At 36.9% G+C, this 22,964-nt stretch overlaps 1 protein-coding gene across 1 annotated transcript in view; it reads left to right on the forward strand.

Moving 5' to 3' along the window:
• bicc1 (BicC family RNA binding protein 1) overlaps positions 1 to 22,964 on the forward strand; it is a 100,310-nt gene that overhangs the window by 8,592 nt on the left and 68,754 nt on the right. Inside the window, exon 2 of the mRNA XM_082151492.1 lies at positions 13,943 to 13,989. Within this exon, the coding sequence (XP_082007618.1) occupies positions 13,943 to 13,989 (47 nt within the window). The remainder of the gene's footprint in view (positions 1 to 13,942; positions 13,990 to 22,964) is intronic.

Genomic DNA, 22,964 nt, shown 5'->3' on the forward strand with positions numbered 1-22,964 from the left:
ACCTATTTTGCCAAACGCGTCACACCCGTGATTCTTCCGTTGAGAGCTTGAATAATAGACACTCCAGCCCAGTTGGTGGCGATAATGCACCTTTGCCAATTGCAAGCAAACCACGGGCATTTCATTGAATACACAGAAGAAGCGGCGGAGTAATACCGTAAAGGTGCTGCGGTCTCACAGCACGTCCTATTAAGTCAATGGAGTTGGACAAAAACTACGATAAAACCTGTTGGAATGCATATTTTTCAGCGATTTTTGATGGAACATATCAGTGAACACCCCCTGACCACTCGGTGAGTTTCACGTCTTTGTAAACGAAAGTTTAATGTGTTTTTAGGACGGAATCTTCCAGTGCATATAGACAACCATTGTGGGGGTGGGTGGGGGAAGCGAAATAAACCTAAAATTCTCGGGACAGCAGCATGTGTCCAAATTTTAATCTTAACCGTTCTATTTCATCAGATACGATCTGTAAACAGGGCTTTAAGTGTAAAATACCGAACTTGTCCTTTAAATACACTACATTATGCACAGTTTAAGGCATAAAGATTACAGGATGAATAATTTTTTTAATTGATGCATGCCTGGCTGTTGCTTCCCAGATGGCAGCTTAAAGCAGCATTTAAGCGTCCTGCATATGTGGGAACTTTGCTCTAAGGGTCAATGACGTGGTGGCCTTTTTTTTTTTTTTTCTGGAAGTTGTTCAGAAATATATTAAACATGCAATATAGCCGAATGATACAACTCTTTGTTTTCATGATACAAAAATGTTTTCATTTCTGAAGTAAAATGCTTTTTTTTAATATATATATATATATATATATATAACAAATTACAGTAAAAATGTGTAGGTCATTGTGAGATCAAAATGTAGAAAAAAGGTCTCATTAAAATAATTCTTAAAAACTATAGTACTATAAAGTTATAGTATAGTACTGCTGTTTTTTTGTAGATAAACTATAGATATTTAAAAGTTTTATGAAATCATGTTAAATTTAGATTATCAAACATCAAATAGAATAACCCCAAGAAAATGTAATTATTAAAAAATACCTTGAAAATATTTTTGAAAGTAATGATTATGCCACTTGACTTGAAAGTTGCGATGTAACGGAATTACCGACAGACCATTTCCTTCAATATTTTGACGTACATACAAGTGAAAAAAATATATAGGTTGGTGGGACTTGGTTTGATCCATCAGTTGTTGATTTGATGATGGCAGATTTGAATGCAAGCCTGCAGTTTGTCCAAGTCTTGCATATGTCACCAGAGAAAAGTCTGTCATTTCTCTAAGTCAAAATCTACTAAAAATTGTTCACAAAAAAAGAAGTCAAAATCTACTAAGGGGTAATTATATATATATATATATTGGAAAGATAAAAAAACATTTTATCAAACTTTGATAAATGCCTTCATCTTTTAGACAACTGATAAGATAGTATTCAAGCTACATGTTATAAGAAAATCAGCTGTCAATTTATAATATATATTACATAAGCAAATGAGAGTCTAATTGGACATGACAGGGATTCATCTCAAGAACACTCCTTTACAGTTTATCTCTTGCCAAAATTATGAAAAAAAGATCAGTCAAGAATAGAAAATCTTTAAAAAATATATAAATCAGGAATGTCAGAAATCAGAATGCGCAGTTTGTGCATAAAAATATCCGTCAAAACCAACACATTTTGAACGATTTTCACTAACCCGGCAAAGTCTTTCAGCTGGATTGGTGTTTATTCTCTTTAGCATGCAGTGTGAAGTATTTCACTTAGTTCCCTGATTATTCTGATTCAATTTCACAGAGTGAAGAACAAATTTATGTATTTTGTTATGTATTATGTACGTTATTGTCGCTGACAGACAACGTTGAAGCCTCTCTGGCCGCCATTTTCTCGGAACACATTGACGCATTCAAAACATCTGGTTGTGTGGGTTTTCCAGGAAATGCGTGTACTCCCTGCACCCCTTCTGATAAATACTACTGTGTATTGTGCACGTTATTTTTTGACAGACATAGATGTTGTGATATTAAAATGATGTAGATTTGAAAACAGATTTATAGTAAGGTATTAATTATTTGTTTCATAGCCGTCAAGTACTCAGTGAAGTGACTGATGCCCATGAGTGTGTTATGTCGATAATTTTAGTTCTAATATTCCAAGCGACAGCCAGCATAAGTTTTTGACGGACATGATAATGTGTGTGAGGGATGAACTATGTTTGATTTTTGGGTAATTATAAAACATCATGGAGACATTCGAAATGCTTTTTGCGTAGTTCATTATACTTATTTTACGGAATGAAGTTTATTTTGTGGCTTAAATAAATTATGTTACTCAGAGAGACTAAACATTAACGTTTGTCTTGTCAAAAATATTACATTCAGCTGTCACAAATTCATTGACTTTTGAATATCTTAGTTAATTTTTTCCAGGAAAGGAGTGGTTTTGATGAACTTGTTATTATTGTCTCTCTTATAACTAAAATGCTTTTATTTAAACCTTTTGTAAATAATAGTGAAAAATTACTTTTTAAAACTGTTGTTCCGTTACTAGCCCTTAGCAGGTTTTGATTCAGAGTTATGACATTTTTGTTAAAAATTAGGGGGTCAAAAAAGACACATGCTTGGATGAATTGTTCACAAATAGGATCTATAACATGCATTTAAAAAAACAACAACAGATAAGGTGAATTTCCATTTCATGCTGACTTTAAATCAAAAATTTTTTTAATTGTATGTATATTTTTCAAAACTGCATGTGACATGAATACAAATATTACATTTTGGAACGTGCATTTTAAACTTAAAATTATTAATTATATGTGCCTTGAGCATACAATCTACATTATGTCAACTTTTAAATGGGAGACTGAACACGGCCATTGACGGATATTTATCCCAGTAAACAGGGCCAAGAAAGGCAGCTGCCGATAAAGATTTCTCAATTCGCTGTTGAGTCCAGCTTTTAGCGGATAATGCGTATGTTGCTGGTGTGTACCCTCCATCCACAGATAATCTGGAGAAAGCGTGCATTCTTCTAGACTGACTCACGCTCGGCTGGGACATGTGAACGATGTGCCACAATCTGCAGACAAACTGCAAGCTTTGTTTATCATTTTTAATGGTTTCCGTTTACTCTCTTCAAGGGTCAGAGACAAAGGATATCCGAGATGATGAAAGGAGATATCCTTTAAAAATCTAGTTTAAAACTTATGTGCCTGCCAAGTTCATGAAAGGGTTGTCACTTTGTAGTGAACTCATGTTGTTGTTTTTTTCATACATTTTTGGAAATGTTTATTCTATTTTCAATAGGTTTGATTCGATGTGTTTTGCTCATGAGCATGCAGAACGAAATTATAAATGTTTATTTTTCAATAGGTGATTTTCTACAGATTATTTTTTTTTGTTATGCTGGTTGAAAGTCTGTATATCATCTGTAGGAGGCGTAAGAGCAAAACATTCGTTCAGTCATCGCATTCGGTCCGAATGAAATGATAGCATGTGTTCCCTGTCAGTCAATGTGTGTTTTCACACCACTGCGCAGCCTGTTCACGCAGACATCATACGTCATCAGCGTTCACGTATGCTGTGCAGACAGAGCGAGAATGGCAGGCAAACAGTTGTTTACGTTCGTTATTGTATTTCTGTTACTCTCTGTACTGTAAAGTTTTCTCACCGGTGAATGATACATGATGTAATCCAATAACGTTGTCTCTGTTCTTCTCGCTTCTGGTCTGTGTGTGTTCATGTGTTTTGAAGGAGGCGTGGCTTTGGACGGCGATTTGCAGGGAGGGAGGGATTGTATGCTTTCAATGCTACCAGGCTAAAGTTAGCATTTCCCAGATTACACCTTTAACTTAAGCGCAATCTGCTGTGACTTCACAATCAAGTTACATTATGGGATATAGAGCTGCTTGAAGTGTACATCGGAGTTGATTTGCTCCTTCAGTCAAAATCGAGGGCACGAGGGCCTATCCACATAAACTTCCCTCGCCCACTAGACAAGATGGAACTCACTTTAAAATGGTGCCAGGGATTTCCCCGTGGGGAATGGTTTAGGGAAGTTTGTGAGTGTATGTCTAAAAGCAAAGTGGAACTCACCAAGTATAAGTGGAATTCATGAATATACAAATTAGCCCCGCCTCCACTCAGTCACACAAACTCGGACTACCTGATCGACTCGATCAGCTATAGTAAACGCTACACAAAGCAAGTGGAAATATTGGTTTAATTCAGCCATATTTGTTTTAACCTGGAACTGATTCAGAAGAAGAAAAGGAATAGCGAGTTAAACAGGGTTGTCTACTAGTCTATGTATCAGAATGGTAATGCGTTTTAATTATGTATCGCTCTCTTACAGAAATTAATATGATCAGCCTTTGACTTGAATACGTTATCAAACAGCAAAAAAATGTGTTGCTAATGCTACACAAACCATGTTTCCGTTTCTTGTCTCAGAGTCGCAGCTGCCTTTTTCACCCGCTATATTGCTATATGTACCTGATTTAAAGGGTTAGTTCACCCAAAAGTTAAAAGCCTTCCTGGGTATAGGCTATGGCTTTCTTCTTTCAGCCAAACACAATCAGAGTTATTTAAAAAAAATATTCTGGCTCTTCCAAGTTCTATAATGTGAGTGAATGGTACCTTAGATTTTGAAGTCCAAAAAAGTGTGTCCATCCATCATAAAAGTAATCATATGGCTCCAGGGGGTTAATAAAGGACTTCTGAAGCGAAGTGATGCGTTTTTGTAAGAAAAATACCCATATTTATAACTTTATGAACTATAATCACTGGCTTCCAGTATAGGCCGTATGCGAGTCTAGTATGGATTACTTTTATGATGGATGGATGCACTTTTTTGGGCTTCAAAATCTCAGGCTCTACTCACGCTTATTATAAAACTTGGAAAAGCCAGGATATTTTTTTAATACAACTCTAAATGTGTGTTTGGCTGAAAGAAGAAAGTCATATGCACCTAGGATGGGTTGAGGGTGAGTAAATTATGGGATAATGTTCATTTTGGGGTGAACTAACCCTTTAAAGTGGTTCTTGTGCTCACTGTGTTAAAATACCCACAGAGCAAGAAAACATTTGCTGCTGGTAAACACCACAGGTACAGCATGATAGGAAAAGCCCCGCCCCGTACGTTGACGGGATTGGTTACATGTTTGTGATGGTAGGAAACAGGGGTGGTTTTAAACTTTCTTTGGTACACTGCAGAAAATACTCAGCAATGTTGTTGACTAATAAATTTGCTCATGGTTTGTCTTAAAACATATTAAAAACATTGATTTTCACCACAGGGGGTTTTTAAGAAAAACAATAAAATGCTATGTCAATATTTTAAGCTGCACAAACATATTAAAGTGGATTTTTTTATCATCGAAGAGGTGTATTTAATTATCATTGTTTTTTTAATTCCTTTTTAAAAGCATTTTTGGAAAAAAAATGTTTATAGATCCAGTGTTGTTTATTTCATTTGATGAAGCAATGATAATTGATGGATCTGATATTTGCTCCTACATCTGCGGGGAGCAGAATGATTTCATTGTCTAGTCATCTGTGCATTGCTTGATATGAAATGTTATTGAGCAAATTACATCATAGTGTTGTGACTTAAATGTCACAAACGTTGTGCGCTCATGGTCCCTAATGCAATGTAATGTGGTCTCTATAGAGGCTTTAAAATGTTTGTAATCTGCGATGCATTTAACTTGCCACTGTTTATGCATTCAAAAACCACCAAACCATCAGTATTCTGCTGTTTGCATTGTGCAACATTTCCATGACATCAGTATGAAAGTTCATGATATTGTAGCCAACAATTATGAGGTCAGCAAATCCAGTTGGAGCCTTGGACGCGGCAGCATCACACATCTGTGCGATTGTTTGGTGGTTTCCAGGCGACAGCAGGCCATTGTTCCCGCAGAGGTCCATTGAACCAGCATAATGACATTTAATAGATACGTTTTCCATCATAAGAAAGTTAAAGTGCACAAGTAAAAGATACAGTCCCTCTGAAGCAACTGAATGAGATCTCATTAATTCTCAGTTCAACTCCCATCTGTAATTGAACTTATAACCCTTGTGTTAGCAGGCCAGAGCCTTGACCATTAAGATTCCACTGCTTTAAGGTCAGGAGTACTAATAATATGTCATAGTGTTAACAGTTATGACAGAGCGGGATTAAACCACAGTATTTCTCCATTCAAGAATGTATTTGAGACAGAACCTTCACACTTAATGATTAAAATACTGCCATAATGATCTAAGCATCTTTGTCATAAAGAAGTCCATTCGTGCATACTTACCTGAGTTGAGCCAGTTGTGTAGAAAAGAATTAGACCATGTTTGTACATATGGTTAAGGTTTCTATCTTGATTTATTCATTTTCTTATTTATCGTGATCTGATTTAAAGTGCCCCTATTATGGATTTTTGAAAATGGCCTTTCATGTAGTGTGTTACATAGCTCTAAATGAATAAAAACATCCTGCAAAGTTTTAAATCTGAAAGTGCACCGTATATAAAGTTATTGTCTTTCAAAAGTAAGAGTCGACTCTGAGTCAATGAAATGGATTGTTTTTCAAATGAGTCACAAGCCGTTTCGTTGTGACGTCAAGACGAAACATTAGTATATTGCCCGCCCACTTATTGCGGGCGCAGACACCAGGGAAAACTTGAACCTCAAACCAACAGCTGATTCCTGTGGATACTGGATAGCATCATGTCGAGACGACCCCATGCTCAATGTGAAGATAAAGCCAGTTTATTTTGTTGTTTTTTTCACTGCCCAAGGACGAGCATGTGGTTAAAATGAAAAAAAATTATCTTTACCATGATATCACAGCAGTATAATCCTAAACTTTTGCTGTGTTCCCTTTATTTCACTGACGACTGCTTCTCAAATCTCGGAGTTCAATGTAGGATTCGCAAACGGCTTGCTCTTGAAAGATGGTGTTCAAAATACTTAGTTTTGAGTTTTATATTGTGTAGGTCTCCTGCTAACTGGCTAACTCACGATATCACTGTCTTACTTAAATATTTCTGCTAATCAGTTTGTGGGCCACTATTACCTACTGTGTCTATTAATTCAGATTGTATGTCGTTCTCATTACTTTCAGGAAAGATTAAGAATGGAGCAAGATTTGTTTTACCAACGTTTATGTTAAATCAGTCATTCACATCAGTCATTCACGCTAGAGCTCGGCTGCACTGTTATTGATACAGTTTCCACGTGTTCACCGCAATATATTACAAAAATACTCTGTAAATAAATTAGTACTGGCAAAATAATCGGTTTGTTGATGGACATGCACTTGTTAATGCTGATGGTGAGGAATTACAGTTGCAACATCTCATAATGTACCTCAAACTGAGTAGTGTATCACTGAGAAACACTGAGTCCTGCTCGAGTCGTCCTTGCGATGGAGGTTCGGGTTGAATGACTAGTTCTTCCAGTGTTTCATCATCGGACTCGCGCTCGCATTGATATGGTAAAATCGACGTCATTGTTTGTTACTGTCTTTAGTTTACGGCAGAGCCATAGAGAGAGAGAGTTGCGACACTCTTTGATGTCGCCGCTATGGCTGTCACGTGGTTCATGTAAGCCCCAATAGTTCCAAAACGTACGCTGGCTGTCATGTTCTTCTATGGGACAGACAGCAGCGATTGCATTATTGAACGGTAAATATAAAATAAAACACACACCCAAGTACTTTTTCAGCTGTTATTGCATTATTGCATTTTGTTAATGTCAGTTTTGCATTTGGAGATAAGTTTTAAGCTATATTTTTGGAGGGAAAAGCTTAGTGTTCATGTTCGCATGGGTAGTAGCACTGGCTTTAGCGGCTCTAACTTAACTTTTCCATATCATTCATCTGATGATGGACGTCTCATGATATTTATTTTAGCACAACTGGGCTGTATTAGGCTATTGATTCCCGTGATTTTGCTTATAAATTTTGATTCAGCCATTACCTTCGTGATCACGCAAAGAGGTCTGCCGTGGCGGTCCGTTCAGAATTCGCTTAGAAGCTAGCTCACTTCTTCTGATGAAAGTGGCCACCCCCAGGACCATAACGTGAAACATGATCATGTTAAGACTAAGAATATTATTTTAAGATTAAGGCCATACACATTATCAAAACTATAACAGATTAAAAACGAATTTAAGCATGGCTGATACAAATGAAGGTTTTCAAATAAAATAGTTTTTATTAAACAATGACAGACAACAAAAATGTGTGCTTGTGTGTGTGAACAAGAAAAACAAAAACCAGGGGCAGGTGATCCATGAAACAGACAGGACTGGTGATGGCCATAACAATCCTAAAGGTCCAGCATTGTTCTCACAAGCCGCTTCACTCAAGACAATAATAACATAATGAAAAGTTAGTATATCCCAAAAAATTAAATTAAATAAAAGTTGCTATAAAGGTGGTAGCGATTCATTACCGAACTCTTAGCTGACGAAGTCGCGCTAGCTAACTAACGTTAGCTAGCAGGCAGTGCTTGAAAATTGGTTGAAACAACCAACATAAAATATAAATAATTACGCTGTGCATGTACAAATGAAGACCAGTATAAGCATCGCAAAGGGCCTCTGATACAATATAGACAGTTGACAATTCAAAAGAGGTCGATATTTCGGCAACTTAACTCTGGAACAACTCGACGCGCAGCAATGTAAGTGAATGGTGTCCAACGCCCAAATGACAGTGTTTGGAACTATTCCGATCTTCATATCCCGGAAGTAGGCGGTTAAAAGCGCCGCCATTATTTACAACGGAGGTCTATGGGAGTGTCGCAACTCTCTCTCTCTATGGCTCTGGTTTACGGTGTAGGAAGCCTCATGACAGCTGACGTTGTTATGGTTATGGCCGTTTTTGTTTGCGACGCGCGCGCTGTATGCGGTAAACCAATCACAACAGACTGAGCTGTCTGGCCAATCAGAGCAGAGTAGTTCGTGGAAAGGCGGGATTTAGAGAGATTGATTCATCTGACGAGTCGTTTGAGAATCATTGAAAATGTGGTGATGTATATTAATGTATATTAGTGATGAAAATGTGGCAAATGTATATTATGAGGAAATTAAACCGTTTTTTTTTTTTTACCTTTGATGCATGTAAACCTGTTGTAGGAGACTCCAAAACAACATTAGGAAACTTTAAATAGCATAATAGGGGCACTTTAAGTATCTATATGTTTTATTTAATTCAATGTATTTATTAATCCTGTGATTCAAAGTGTCTTAATGACTCTGAAGTACAATGTTTAAGCTCAGACAATAAAGAGGATCTTGTAAACAACCACTAACTATTGTCTCTCTCTCTCATTTACAGCTAAGTTTTTAAACTGCTTAGAGTCCTCCCGACTGCCTGTAACAATAATAATAAAGAAATGATGGTTGCATAATATATGGATTCCATATCAGCTGATATTAGAGATTTTATTTCATTTAGCATATCGCCTAGTATCAGATATTTAGTTGTGCATTTCCTCTATTGTTACATTTAGATGTCATCTATCGCTCACACTTTTGTAAAAAACAATAAATAAAAAATAAAAAAACGCTTTTCTGTTAAATGTAATCTTTAGCAAATCTCAAAGTGAATATACATTTTTCATTGTGTACATTTATAATGTTGTGATTCCTAATTTCACTTGTAGTATTTAAAATTATTTTAGTTTTTTTTTAATTTATGTGGAGAAAATAGTATAGAATTGTAGTATTGGCCATTTATTGGTTATCAATTATTGGCTTTTCGTATTGACCAGAATTTTTATGTCAGAGCATATACAAAAATACACTGAATCAAAATATTGTTGTAGGGTCTCTACGATTTCAGATTCATCCCATGAATACAAAACCAATATGACAATAAGTTAAAGTGGTGAAGTCATTTATATACAGTGGTGAAAATGGCCAAGATTTACTGGGGAGACCCTAGTTGGGAACATATTTTATATTTTTACATTTAAAATGCAGAAAATCCCACCATATTTATGAAATTTGCATAGCGTTTGGAGGCTATTATGTGGAGATGGAAAGATGGAAATCCTCTATATTTTGAACTGGAACTAGATGCATTGCCAGGTATCGTAATACACCCTAATATAGGCTGATATAAGTTAAGGAAATCAACCAAGATGAGTGCTATTTAACTTTCCCATGTTGGTGTGAGATATTATACTGAATATGTTCTCTTTAATGTAGAAACCCATTTATAAAAGCCTCCTCTCATGCCGGTGTAGCCTATCCAGACTCAATAACCTGGTGGCCTTCTTTACTTACAGTGAGGTTAACCACTAACCTTGCATGAGAGGATGTTGGCAGTGCTTTATTCTTTAACTTTGCACTTTGCTCTAAAGGGAAGAAATATAGTCACAAAGAAGACATTTGGGTCACTAATCTGCTTTGGGAATCCATTCCCTGAACACAGCCCATCTTGGATAAGAGTGAATGTTTTACCTGTGCCAGCAATTCATAGATATGTTTTTATTCACTCTATGTGTTGACCGACAAAGTCTTGACATTTGTCTGTGGAGCTGAGCATTTTGTTGATTTATTCTTGTGTTCCATAATGCTATGGCTTATGTTGGCACATTGCGCAAAGCAATAAGACACTAAGTGCCAAGTAAAAATAATGTCAATTGCAAAAAGATAGGCCTATCTGTCTATGAAGCTATTATACAGAAGTTGGCGTGAAGAACAGTGAAGAGCAGTTGCTTGACCTCCCAAGTGTAGTTATAATGAAAAATAAGTTAAATGTACCTTTCTGTGGGCAAGCTACAATAATCCACAAGAAGTGCCTGAAACCAAGTTTTTTTTGTGGTAAAATCACTGTAACGCATTTGCCTTGCGTGGCTTATTGGTTTTATAAAATGGTAATGACAGTAACAGAATAAAAGACACCAGTATTCAGTAATAGTTGTATTTTTTGCATAGTAATGTAGAAATTATGTGTTTGGTTATCTGTTGAAAATATGCTAAATCGAATCGTATCGTAATCGTATCACTGAATTTTTTGAGGTATCGGCAAATATCGTATCGTTGGCTATGAGAATCGATATCATATCATATATCATATCATGATGAACCATCCAATTTACAACCCTAGTTGTCACAGGTGTGCAATTATTGTCTATTTTACAATGGCTTCCAATGGTGTTCATCCTATTAGTAATGTTTCAGCAATGTTTATGAATGACTATTGTAAAGTTGAAAAGCTTATTTTGATTTCGGTACACTCAGCACTGCTAAACCTTTGTTGTAGGGATGTCACGGCGAGGACATTTTCACACCGGTATATAAACTTGCGACAACACTGGTATAAACACCCGGTGGAAGGGAGGGCATTTTAAATGCATGCTCGCTTTTCGCTTATATTGGGTAATTAAACTCTTTGGGCCCTATTTTAATGGTCTGAAACGCAAGTATCAAGCGCGAAACGCAAGTAACTTTGTGGGCGGGTCTTGGACGCTGTTGCTATTATAAATGACTCTTGCGCCCGACGCAAATCTAAAATGGGTTGGTCTGAAGTAGCTTCATTATTCATAGGTGTGGTTTGGGCGTAACGTGAAATAAACCAATCAGAGTGACATCTCACATTCCCTTTAAGAGCAGACGCGCTTGTTCTAAAGTGGATTCCTATTATAACGGCGGATTTGCCAGACGCACACCAGGAGCGGTTCACAGCCGAGGAGACCGACGTTCTCGTCAGAGCCGTAAAACACAGAGAAGTGACATTGGGGATGGAGAAACACACCCAAATTAGCTTCGGTTAAACAGGCATATGATAATTTGGGTAAATGTATAAGCTAGATGTATGCTTTTATAATAAACTGTCTATCTATCTATCTATCTATCTATCTATCTATCTATCTATCTATCTATCTATCTATCTATCTATCGTAATAATGTATGATTTGCAAAAATGAAAACTGCTGCTTCTGTGTAGATGAGAGAATCAAAGTGTATGCGCGTTGTGCACACGCTACATTGATTATGGCCAAGCATAACGCCCTTAAAATAGCATATGAATAACATGCGCAACGCGCCACTGACTTTAGACTAGTTTTTTTTTCGGTTAATGGCGGAATTGTTTTCTAAACGTGCAAAATAGCATCAGGGAACGTTTGCGCCGGAACACGCCTCCTCTTTGCGCTGAACCGCCCCCGGGAGCGCAAGTGTATTTCTTAGTTAACCGACGTGTTTCTGTGGAGGGAAAAGTCCGCTGTGCGCGGGTGCAAAATAGGAAGGATACATGCGTCGGTGTACAAAGTCAATTGCGCTGGGTGCAAGATAGGGCCCTTTATGTTGTTCAGGGTGTCATGTTCTCAGGTGATAAATTAAACCAGTCGGATGTCGAGTTCTATGTTTGTACCTCTCGATATTTCAACCAAACAAATTTCACACATTCATTTTTGGTCAAGGTGAAATGCGCCCACATTTCTGACATGTTTACCTGTTGACATATTGCAGCTTATCCATGTTGTGTCCACGGAATAGACACTGACACTGTCAAAACGCCTCATTTGAGAAGCACTAATTAAACGTCTCTGCTCTGGTCAATTTTTGTGTGTGTCTGAAACAGAATGTTTTCCTGCCAAAAATGTTGGTGTATCACTGTTTTAAACATGATTTTGTGATAAACACCAACTAGCAATATAGCAATCTGATTGAACCTTGTGATTTCCACAAGTGTTTTCCAGTGTTGTGTGCAATATGCGTCAAACGCTGAGAGAACAAACTGTGGGCAGCCAGGAGTGTGAGGCTGAGACCACCCTTGTTATTGGCACATGGTGGCCACACATCAAATGTTTTGAGCAACATGGAATGGTCAAAGTCTGTTCATAATTTTTGAGAAGGTTATGGTGTTTATGAATAGTTTCCTGAGGCCTTTCCACAGTCTCATAAATCCATTAGATTCTGTTTTGCTTTGTTTCTTGGCCAATCACAGAAAAATTAGTAATTTTGTTTTCTGTCTGAATGTAGTTAACTCTGTAGAGTTCAGTTTGTTCTCAGCTTCCAGAGCTTCCTCCATTGCCTCTGGATATGTCTTAGCGGTAAAGCAGGGCTGATTCAGCCGGTGCCTGTGGTTTGAGCAATTTTCAGTCAATCGGCTCTGAAAAAAACTCCCCTGTAATTCATTGGATATAAATAAACACGTCGCATTTGTCTGGATTACAGTAGACGCACATTTTAAAGCTTGGCCCAACAAGACCATGCCTGCATCTCACAATGTAGGTCATGTTTCTGATCCAGAGAAATATGAACTGAAAAAGTTCTAGAAGTCTGTCAACTGCTGCATTTTGTGGTTTCAATGTCTTTAAACAACATCCAAATTTGCTGATGAACAAGTCTGTATTTTATTGTTTAATTTAAATCAAATGTTCTTGGCAAACTTCTCAAACTGAACAAGTATGTCAGATTCCTTGTCTCATGTGGATTACATTTACATTTCTACATTCAGCGGATGCTTTTATACAAAACAACTTAGTCAGTGCATGCATTTTGACCAGTGTGTGTGTGTGTTTGGGCAATCTAATCTGTGACTTTTCCATTGCTATAGTCTACGACTCTACAAGATAAGCCATTGGAAGTCCTAGATGGGGTTTGAACACAGAACCCAAAGCTTTACATCTACATTTAAAAGATACACTTCATTTAAACCATCTAAATGTAGTATTATGCATCACAAAGTTTATTACAATCCTGCAGAAAGTAGTAATGCATTGATTTTTCTACAGAGGTGACTTGCTGCAAATGGACAGGAAAATGACCCCCGCCCTGCCTAAATTGCGCAGACATTTTTCCACCCAAGGCCATGTGGAAGAATGTGTTGATATGAATTGCTGATTTTGTTAATACGCCAACATAAGTGATTCCTGATGTTACGCTTTTTCTGAAATGTCCCATTCTTCTCCGCAGCTGCCACGGAGGGGCGAGTCAACGGAGGTGAGGACTTCTTTCAAAAGGTAAAGAAAACCACATTGCTTTGGCAGCCTCATGCAGTGGTAGAAAATAGGTTAGAATCATGTTGCATGTGTAATTATTTCTGCTGAAGGACAAACTGCAATCAGTGCTGCAAGATACTGCAGTGCAACAGTTTTGCGGTACTCAAGCCTCAAAATACTACTGCAGTAATAGAATAAATGCGGTACTACATCGTTCTATGCACAGTGTCAGTTGTGTATATCCAGTAACAATAAATAGGCTCACTTGACCACAAACCAATCTTAAGAAGAGATAACAGCACTTTACAGGTCAAAATAAAGTGAAAATGAGCATATTTAGAAAACACAAGGTCTTAATTTAGTTTTCTATTAAAATGTCTTGTGATTAACAATATTTTTAATATATTGGATTTTTGTTGAAAAGCAGTTAGACACACGAGTTGTATTGTGAATGTAGTCACTCCACTGTACGTTGTGCCTAACAACAATCTTTAAAAGGAAAAGTTTGTCCAAAAATTGTTATATTCTGTCATCATTTACTCAACCTCAGTTCTCTTCTGTTCTGTTCTTCCGAAGACAAAAGGAAAGAATTGAATGAATGTCTAAATTGGGTGATTTCAGCCAATGGCAGTATATGTGACACATTTCTATGCTTAATGAAGCACCAAGTCTCATTTTCCAGATGCTCTGGTCAGTTTTGGTGAGCTACAACTTAATATTTAAGAACCTGTGGAATATATTAAGTAAAACTATTAGAAATGAATAAAATAGTAGTAAAATGATTTCTGAAAGATGCTGAAAATTCAGCTTTACCACCACAGGATCAAATTACATTATAAAACATATTAAAATAGAAAAGTTATTTTACATTGTAATAATATTTCACAATATTACTATTTTTGATCAACTAAATGCAGCTCTGGTTAGCATAAGATACTTTTTTCAAAAACATTTCAAAAACATACCAACCCCAAACTTTTGAACGATAGTGTACCTTGATGCTTAATTATCACCATTTTGAATATTAGAATAACTTTTTTTTTGTAGAAAAATACTTAGAATCTTTAAAATATTAGAATGATTTCTGAAGGATCATGTGACACTGAAGACTAATGATGCTGAAAATTCAGCTTTTCCATCACAGAAATAAATTACATTTTTAAAAAAGCATTCAAATAGAAACTAGTTTCTTTACGTTGTAATCATATTTCATAATATTACTGTTTTTACTGTATTTTTGATCAGTTAAATGCAGCTCTAAGAGATTTCTTTCAAAAACAAAAAAATCTTACTGACCCCAAACTTTTTAACGGTAGTTTACTTTGATGTTTTATAATCACCATATTATATGTAGAATAATATTATTAATCCAACACAACATATGTGACACTTTAGCCGGCAATGCTAAACTCTGCCTGTTAAAAAATATGGATCCTAAAATGGCAAAATAAATTATTTCAAATTGACCTCTGCAAAAGTGTATAGGAAGTCCATGCAAAAGTGTGAAGTGTGTGATTAATCACCTTTACTACGAGAACTTAGTCGGTGACTCGTGACACAACGACACACTTCGCTGAAGAATACTCAAAACAGGTCTCCCGTCCATTTATGGGCACGACAAAACAAGCACACTTTGCGTATTTGGATTCAGTGGGGTAGAATGGCCTTTAGGGCGAACACTTGCCGGTTTAATTGGCAGGCTGTGAATAAATACAGGAGAAACCAGACAGAGGAATGAGACTCAGCACCTGAATCAGAGCATGCTGGCCTTCAAAATAAACACTCTCGCAGGCAAGTCGATATTGGTAAGAAATCCGGCACATGTCAAAGTTTCATTTGTGCTAACCTGAAAGGTGTGTGAAAATAATCAGACCCAGTTAAGAGAGCTTGGAAATGGTCTCGGCGAGCCCGTTCTGGAAGACACGGCTGGCTGAACCGTAAGCCTCGGGCTGCCACAAATTTGGGTTGTCGCAGCTGATGCAAAGCTTCAGAAAAGCCAATTCCTGCTTTTCAAATAAACACAACCTTCCATATCGCGAACAGTGTTTTAGCAATGGCCATGTCCCAAATGGCAGCCTAAATGGGGATTTGCGGTCTCACAGACTTTTGCTCGCGTGCGTCCGTGAAGTCCATGGCAGTCATCATGCCAAACAGGAAAACCTATCAACTCGCTAGTCCGTTTTCACAGCCTCAATGCATTTATAATCACGCTTGGGCAAACTATTCCAACTTAAACTTTCAGGAGAACGTTTTTTAAATGTATATTGTTTAAAGTTGTTGGAGGCTTAATATTGGTGACGTTGAATTGGTGTAGTTTGTTTATAGCCTACGTTTAGCTTTTTACTTCTTGCGATTGTATTTGGCTTTAAAGTTGTGTGCATTTGTAAAGATTATTTATCATGATGAAAATGTAAGAATCATAAACTTTTGTTGGTTATCAGAATTTATTTTCTGCAATAATCCAAAACCAAATGGAAAAATCTCAATGGGTTTTGTAGAGGGAACCAATTTTTCATTTTAGATTTCAGACTTAATTTTTTTTTACTTCTGGTGATTGCATTTGGCTTCAAAGTTGTGTGCATTTTTGAAGATTACCATGATGAACATGTAAGAATCTTTAACTTATGTTGGTTTCAGAGCTTAGTTTCGCTTAGTATTTTTAAAAAACAATAGGATTTTTCCATTGGCTTTTATTTTTATTTTTATTTATTTTTTGTTTAGGGAACCAATTTTTTATTTTAGATTTCAGACGTTTAACTTTTTAATTGTGGTGATTGTATTTTGCTTCAAAATTCATAAAAGTTGTGCGTATTTGTGAAGATTATCATAATGAACATGGAAGAATCATAAACTTTTGTTGGTTACAGAGCTTATTTTCTGCAATAATCCAAGATCCAATGTAAAAAATCTAATTTTTTTAAATACATTTTTTGAGGGAACCATTTTTATTTTATTTTAGGTTTCAGATGTTTAACTTTTTACTTATTGTGATTGTATTTGGTTTCAAAATTCATAAAAGTTGTGTGCATTTGTGAAGATTATCATGATGAACATGCATCTTTTGCTGGTTATAGATCTTATTTTCTGCAATAATCCAAAAGTCCATGGTAAAATCCTATCGGGTTTTTGTCAAGGGAACCAGTTTTTTATTTTAGGTTTCATAAGCATGCTCACACTTAGCTCCTTCGGCAAAGCCTGTATTCTGGACGACTACTTAACAGTCCATGAGGCAAAGTGTAGACTTTGTGACGGGCCCTATTTGTCATCCGAATTGGTGGATGTTAAAAATGAAGCATATGATATTTCTTCTGAGAAATAACACAGTGTGTCTCCTAAGGAACCTTGTAAAAAAGATAAGAGTGGTATTTTTCTGCTCACGTCAAACTTGCTCTGAAAACAAATACTTTATCTAAACACACTATGTAAGAATGTGAAATTCAGCCTGTACCCAGAGACATAGATGAATTCATGAAAAATTACCTCAGGAATTATCTCACATAGGTTGAAAGCAACAACAAATCCTTTGATAAAGACTGTTTTTTAGAAATGGTATTTAGAAAAAAGAAAGCATATAATCTGTCTTTTGACTGTGAGAGAAATATTTCTGCCGACTCAGCGCCCCACGCCCCAAGAGCATGTCTTTGGTAGAGTGATACCAGTCTGTTAAAATTACACGTGTTTTCAATAACAACATTGCGTTCCTGTCCATCATGGCGGCTGTGTTTTCTTGTTGGAGCCTTCGGGTGTTCCGTGATTCTGCACAATGATGGGATTCAGCCCTTTTTCCTTAGACATTTCTATCATGCTGAGAGCTCTGATCAGGTAACGGCAAAACCTCAGGAAACCTTGCCTCATCTCTCTGAAAGAATGCAGCAATATATATATATTAGAATATTTGCTTAGCTATTCATACTGTTATCAAAATTGCCACTTGTTGCCAACAAAATAATTATTTATTGCAGTATGCTTTTTTCTGTACTGAAAGAGAGTTTCTATTATTTAATTCATTAGAGGTGTTTGTCAGTGCAAGCATCACTATCAGGCCTAACTATTAAAAAAACACAAAAAAAAAAACAATTGCAAGCTTTATCTACCTGATCTAACCATTAAATTTAGTTTAATAAAAGTTAATACAAATGTACGTAATGTATGTAAGCCTTTGGACTTAAACCTTAATGTTGTTTCTTGCATTCTTGTGATCGCAAATAAATGGAAGCAGGTGCAACCTAATAGGTTCTCTTTTTATGTGAAATGGTAAATACCAGTTTGATTCTGCATGATTGATGTGCACTTCAGACACAAATTAATAAATTACTGTCACTGTAATTTTTTTATTGTAAAACATTGGTCAAATATCGATGCTGGAATCTTAAGTCTCTAAGTAAAAGACCAAACGTTCGCTTCTTTCATGCTCATTTTGCGATCCAGCTAGTTTTCAGTCAGCTGGTGAAATTTGTGTGACGTCGTTCTATGGAGGCGGGTTTTAGGGTAGCACTGCTGGGCTACTGGCCCGATAGTGGAAACGCAACTTGATTTTGGGCTTGGTGTTTGAGTTCCGAGGCCATTGGCCCGCCCGGCACGTTTTTAGCCCTGGCTCGCACTGGCCCGACAGTGGAAAAGCAGCTAATGACATAGCAATTCACTAACGAACAATCAGAAGACCTTAGCAACCCCATAGCAACGCTCTGACACCATCCACAACACCCTAGCATTGTGGCGACACAGGCGTGCATCACTCAGAAAATTTAAACCTCTATGTTTTAGAATATCTTTACACAAATTTAGACAATGAAATTAATTGATAATCGTTCGGCTGGTCTTGGCATGCTGCATTTTTTTTTGGTGTGGATCACCATCATCGTTAACTCATTTTATAAATTCCTTGCCCCTTCAAACCCTCCTAGCTGTTTATAGAATGAGGATGAATTGTAAACTGTTGTAAAGTTATTTGTCAACAGGCTGATGTGGAATTCTGGGAGGGAAATGAAAAGCAGGTGCATGCTGGCTGGAGCAACTACGATAAGCCTCAACAAGTCCAGCGGGCGTCAAAAGTAAACATGGCACTTGTGTCTGTACAAAGACTTGCATTGTATTGTGTGCCATAATTTAATCTTTTTCATATTGGACTTTTAAATAGGCCTGAAATCGGAGCTCCCTTTGAGGTACTTTTATTGTTTTGTTTATGATTAACAAAGGAAATCATTTTCCCAGTAGTGACATTTCTGTTATTATTCATTCATCGTGATATTTGTATGACTTTCTTTCTTCAGTGGAATACAAAATAAGTTATTTTGCAGAATGTCTAAGCTGTTCTTTTCAATGCAATACAAGTGAATTGGAACCATGCTAATAAGCATAATTTTCAATGAATTACAACTTAAATTTCTGTCTATTTTGCAAGTCCTAATGTATTTTTGTAGGCCAACCCAGAAGTTAGCATCACCCTGGCTTCCTCGACAAAAACCCAACTGGATTTTCCTTAGTGAATACCAAAATGTATTTAAAATTCATTTATTTCATACTAAGTCAATCAATTAACTTATTTACTGACATATCGCTTGGGACTTACTGATATGAATATTATAATTAAACATTTGACAGCACTAATTTTAATACATTTTCTCTGAAAGTTCGAGTCATAATAGTTTGTAAGAGCATGCTTATTAACACAATTAGGCTGTAAAAGCAGACTAGTGAGCAGATGAGTTTACCTGTTCGCCACAATGATGTTATAACGTACCTGCCAACCTCTTTAGAACCATTTGGCCACTTGTTAGCAACCGGCTTTTGCAAGACAAATAAAAGCAACAAAAAAAAAACATTGACTTCTCATTAATGGAACCCATTGATAGAACCAGAAGTGCTAAAATGCTAACATGTTCCTGGGTTTTGGCCTACAAAAATATGTCATCCCCACGTATGGACTATTTCATAATGATTTTATGGTCTTTATTTGTCTTTTTGCCGCTTGACAGCCCCTGGTCACTATTGTATGAAAAAGAGCACCGTGAACATTCTACAAAACTTCTCTTTTTGTGTTCTTCAGAAGAAATCAATAAGTCAATAAGGCTGAGTGAATGATAACAGATTCTTTGGTTGACCTATTTTGCTGCTTATTCTGTAAATTTGCATCTGTGATGTTCTCAGCCTTACCTGATCCTTCCTGTTTTTGAATTCTTCTCGCCGCCGAATCCCTTGTTTTTGTCTAAAAAAACCAAAACATTTGGCCCGATTCCTCTTTGAGTCTGAGTTTTCCTACATGTCTTCTTTATTTGACGAGATGTCATGAATTATAGAAAAACAAACACCATTCGTCAGTCGTGCAAGATGCCAATCTCAACGATGCATAGGGTGAACAACAACATCTAGCACAGTACGCTGAAACAGTGTGCTCATGGAAACACTGATTTGGGCCGTTTCCTAGCCCTCCACCCTCAATCCCGTTCGCTGGATGTGACACACAAGCTGTGAGGTAAGCCTCTGTGTGCTGGCGCGAAAGATCAGACTTCTGGACCTCAGCGGGTGTTTGTGCCTCACACAGATACAGGAGAAACTGTTTGCGACAGGGATCATATGGAATTACTCGACGAGTTTGTAATATTGCCAGGCTTTCCCAACGCCTCATGATAGATGACTTGCCTCGCTCTTGCTCACTGTCTGTCTGCATGATTTCCGCTAAGCGTAATAATGAAGTGCTCTGGTTGGCCAGATTTATTTTTGACCTTTCTACCACACATTTTTTTCCAAAACAAAAGGCGAGGGATTTTCCCAAGCCAGGACTTGTGTGTGTGAGGTCGGAATATTATTTATAAGTTCTCGTTAACTCAAATCGAAAGAGAACTGTTTTGAATGTGATAGTACATTTCCTTTGTTGGACGAAGTTGTATCCCTTCAAAGGAGCAAAAAGCACATCTTTGATGAGTTAATAGTGTTTTGGGCCTCTAGAGACACCATCCATCTCATGGAAACTGCACTGTAAACATTTCCATTGTGACATGTTCTGCATTATGAAGAATAGCTTTCTTTCTTGCCTTGATCTTAAGCGAGGTCACTTTGAAATGGAGTGTAGATCAACGTGAGCGTATTAAAAGAAGATTTGTTAAAAATGGAACTCTGTGCCACTGAATACTAAATCCTCTGAGCTCATTTTCCTTTGGGATTTGTAGTATTGGTTATAAAAGCATGTTTGAGCGAACAAATCACTCGCTCATGCAGGAACAAGGTGATTACATATTGACTACATAATATATGTCAGAGGTTCAGTCATTTTATTCCAAACGGGCTGGTTTCTATTATGCTAATGAATAATGCCTTGCTTAGCCATGCTGACCAAAGTGACAGATGACTGGCGATTAAGCCATGCGCTTTTTGATCATGGATATCATCAATGAAAATAACGGCCTCGTTCTGTCCAAGTTTCTAAATGACAAATTTTATTGTTCGCAATTAACAGCGTAGGTTTCCGTTTGATCATTTTTCTAGATGTCCAAGCGGTTTAGAATCTCAGAGGAGCATCTCTGCAGAAATTTGGCTATTGTGCAAAACAGCATTGGTTCAAGATTCAGTGGTTCATTCAACCTCTTTTTCAATCTTTTGGCTGAAGCGAAAAACTTTACTCAGAATTTAGAAATATTTTGATTAGTATTGAATCACGTAAACACCACAATCTGATTACCTTCAGTTTAATGGGTTCATGACATGGATTTCTTTTTTTCTTTTCTTTTTTATGTTCCTTGAGGTTCTTTATGTTCATAAAATATTTTGCACTGTTAGAGTTGTCAAAAAGCGGTGGGGTTAACCTTCATTCTGACCCTCTGTCTGAAATGATCTATTAAGGGGCGGCTCCTTTAAGGCTTGTCAGTTAAAGGACAAGTTCGGTATTTTACACTTAAAGCCCTGTTTTCAGATCGTTTCTGATGAAATACAACGGTTAAGATTGAAATTTGGACAAATGCTGCTGGCCCGAGAATTTTCGGTTTCTGTGGTAGCACCCCCCCACCTCCACAATGGTTGCATATAGGTGCACTGGAATAATCCTTCCTAAAACGCATTAAACTTTCGTTTACAAAGACGTGAAACTCACAGAGTGGTCAGGGGTGTTCACTGATATGCTCACACAAAAATCGCTGCAAAAGATGCTTTCCAACAGGTTTTATCGTAGTTTTTCATCCAATACAAGTCAATGGAGTTGTATTTACATTGTATTTCATCAGAAACGATCTGAAAACAGGGCTTTAAGTGTAAAATACCGAACTTGTCCTTTACTAATCGACCACTCACTATTGCAGGTGAGTAGGCCTATGTGTTTTGAAAACAGTATCCACAGGGTTTGAAATTAACACCCGCCAACCCACCAAATGAACTGTGGCAGGTAACCCTGTCAAATCACTAGCTAATTTGGCGTGTTATTATAATGTTTACTCACTTTGCTGGGGAAGTTCGTGTAAGCCAAATCTGCACAGATTTAGTTAAAATTCTCGTGAGTCATCATGATATATTAAATACAGCGTATTGCACAGAATCTGCTTACATCTGGCTCACTTGAACACACACGTCACTACACTACAAATAACGGCGCGCTTGTTCATTTGCTTTGAAGCAATAGCGAAGATTAAAAAGCATTTGGTGAACACTGAACAGAAAGACATTGTTATTTTCCAACATCCTACATTTTTTTGATGTTCTTTGTACTGTATTGATCTGTCCACCTAAAACACATTTTTGGTGAAAAGGATGAAGATGAAAGAGGGAGGAGATGCTGGATGACAGGATTTTATTTGAATAAGAAAAGAATGTCTGAAATCCAATTTTAATATTTTCAGACTGAAGCTGTACTGCAAGACTCAAACAGTCAAATGAAACTGTATAAACATACAGGGACAGCTTTGTTGATTATGATAAGATGGGAGTGTTCTAGTTCTAGTCTGGTTTTGGTCGCTGTCTCTCTATAGAGTATAGTTTGTTTTTCATGATGCTCAGAGGGCCAATGGAAGTGT

Source organism: Leuciscus leuciscus, assembly GCF_965113295.1.
Source record: "Leuciscus leuciscus genome assembly, chromosome: 21".
Taxonomy (NCBI): Eukaryota; Metazoa; Chordata; class Actinopteri; order Cypriniformes; family Leuciscidae; genus Leuciscus; species Leuciscus leuciscus.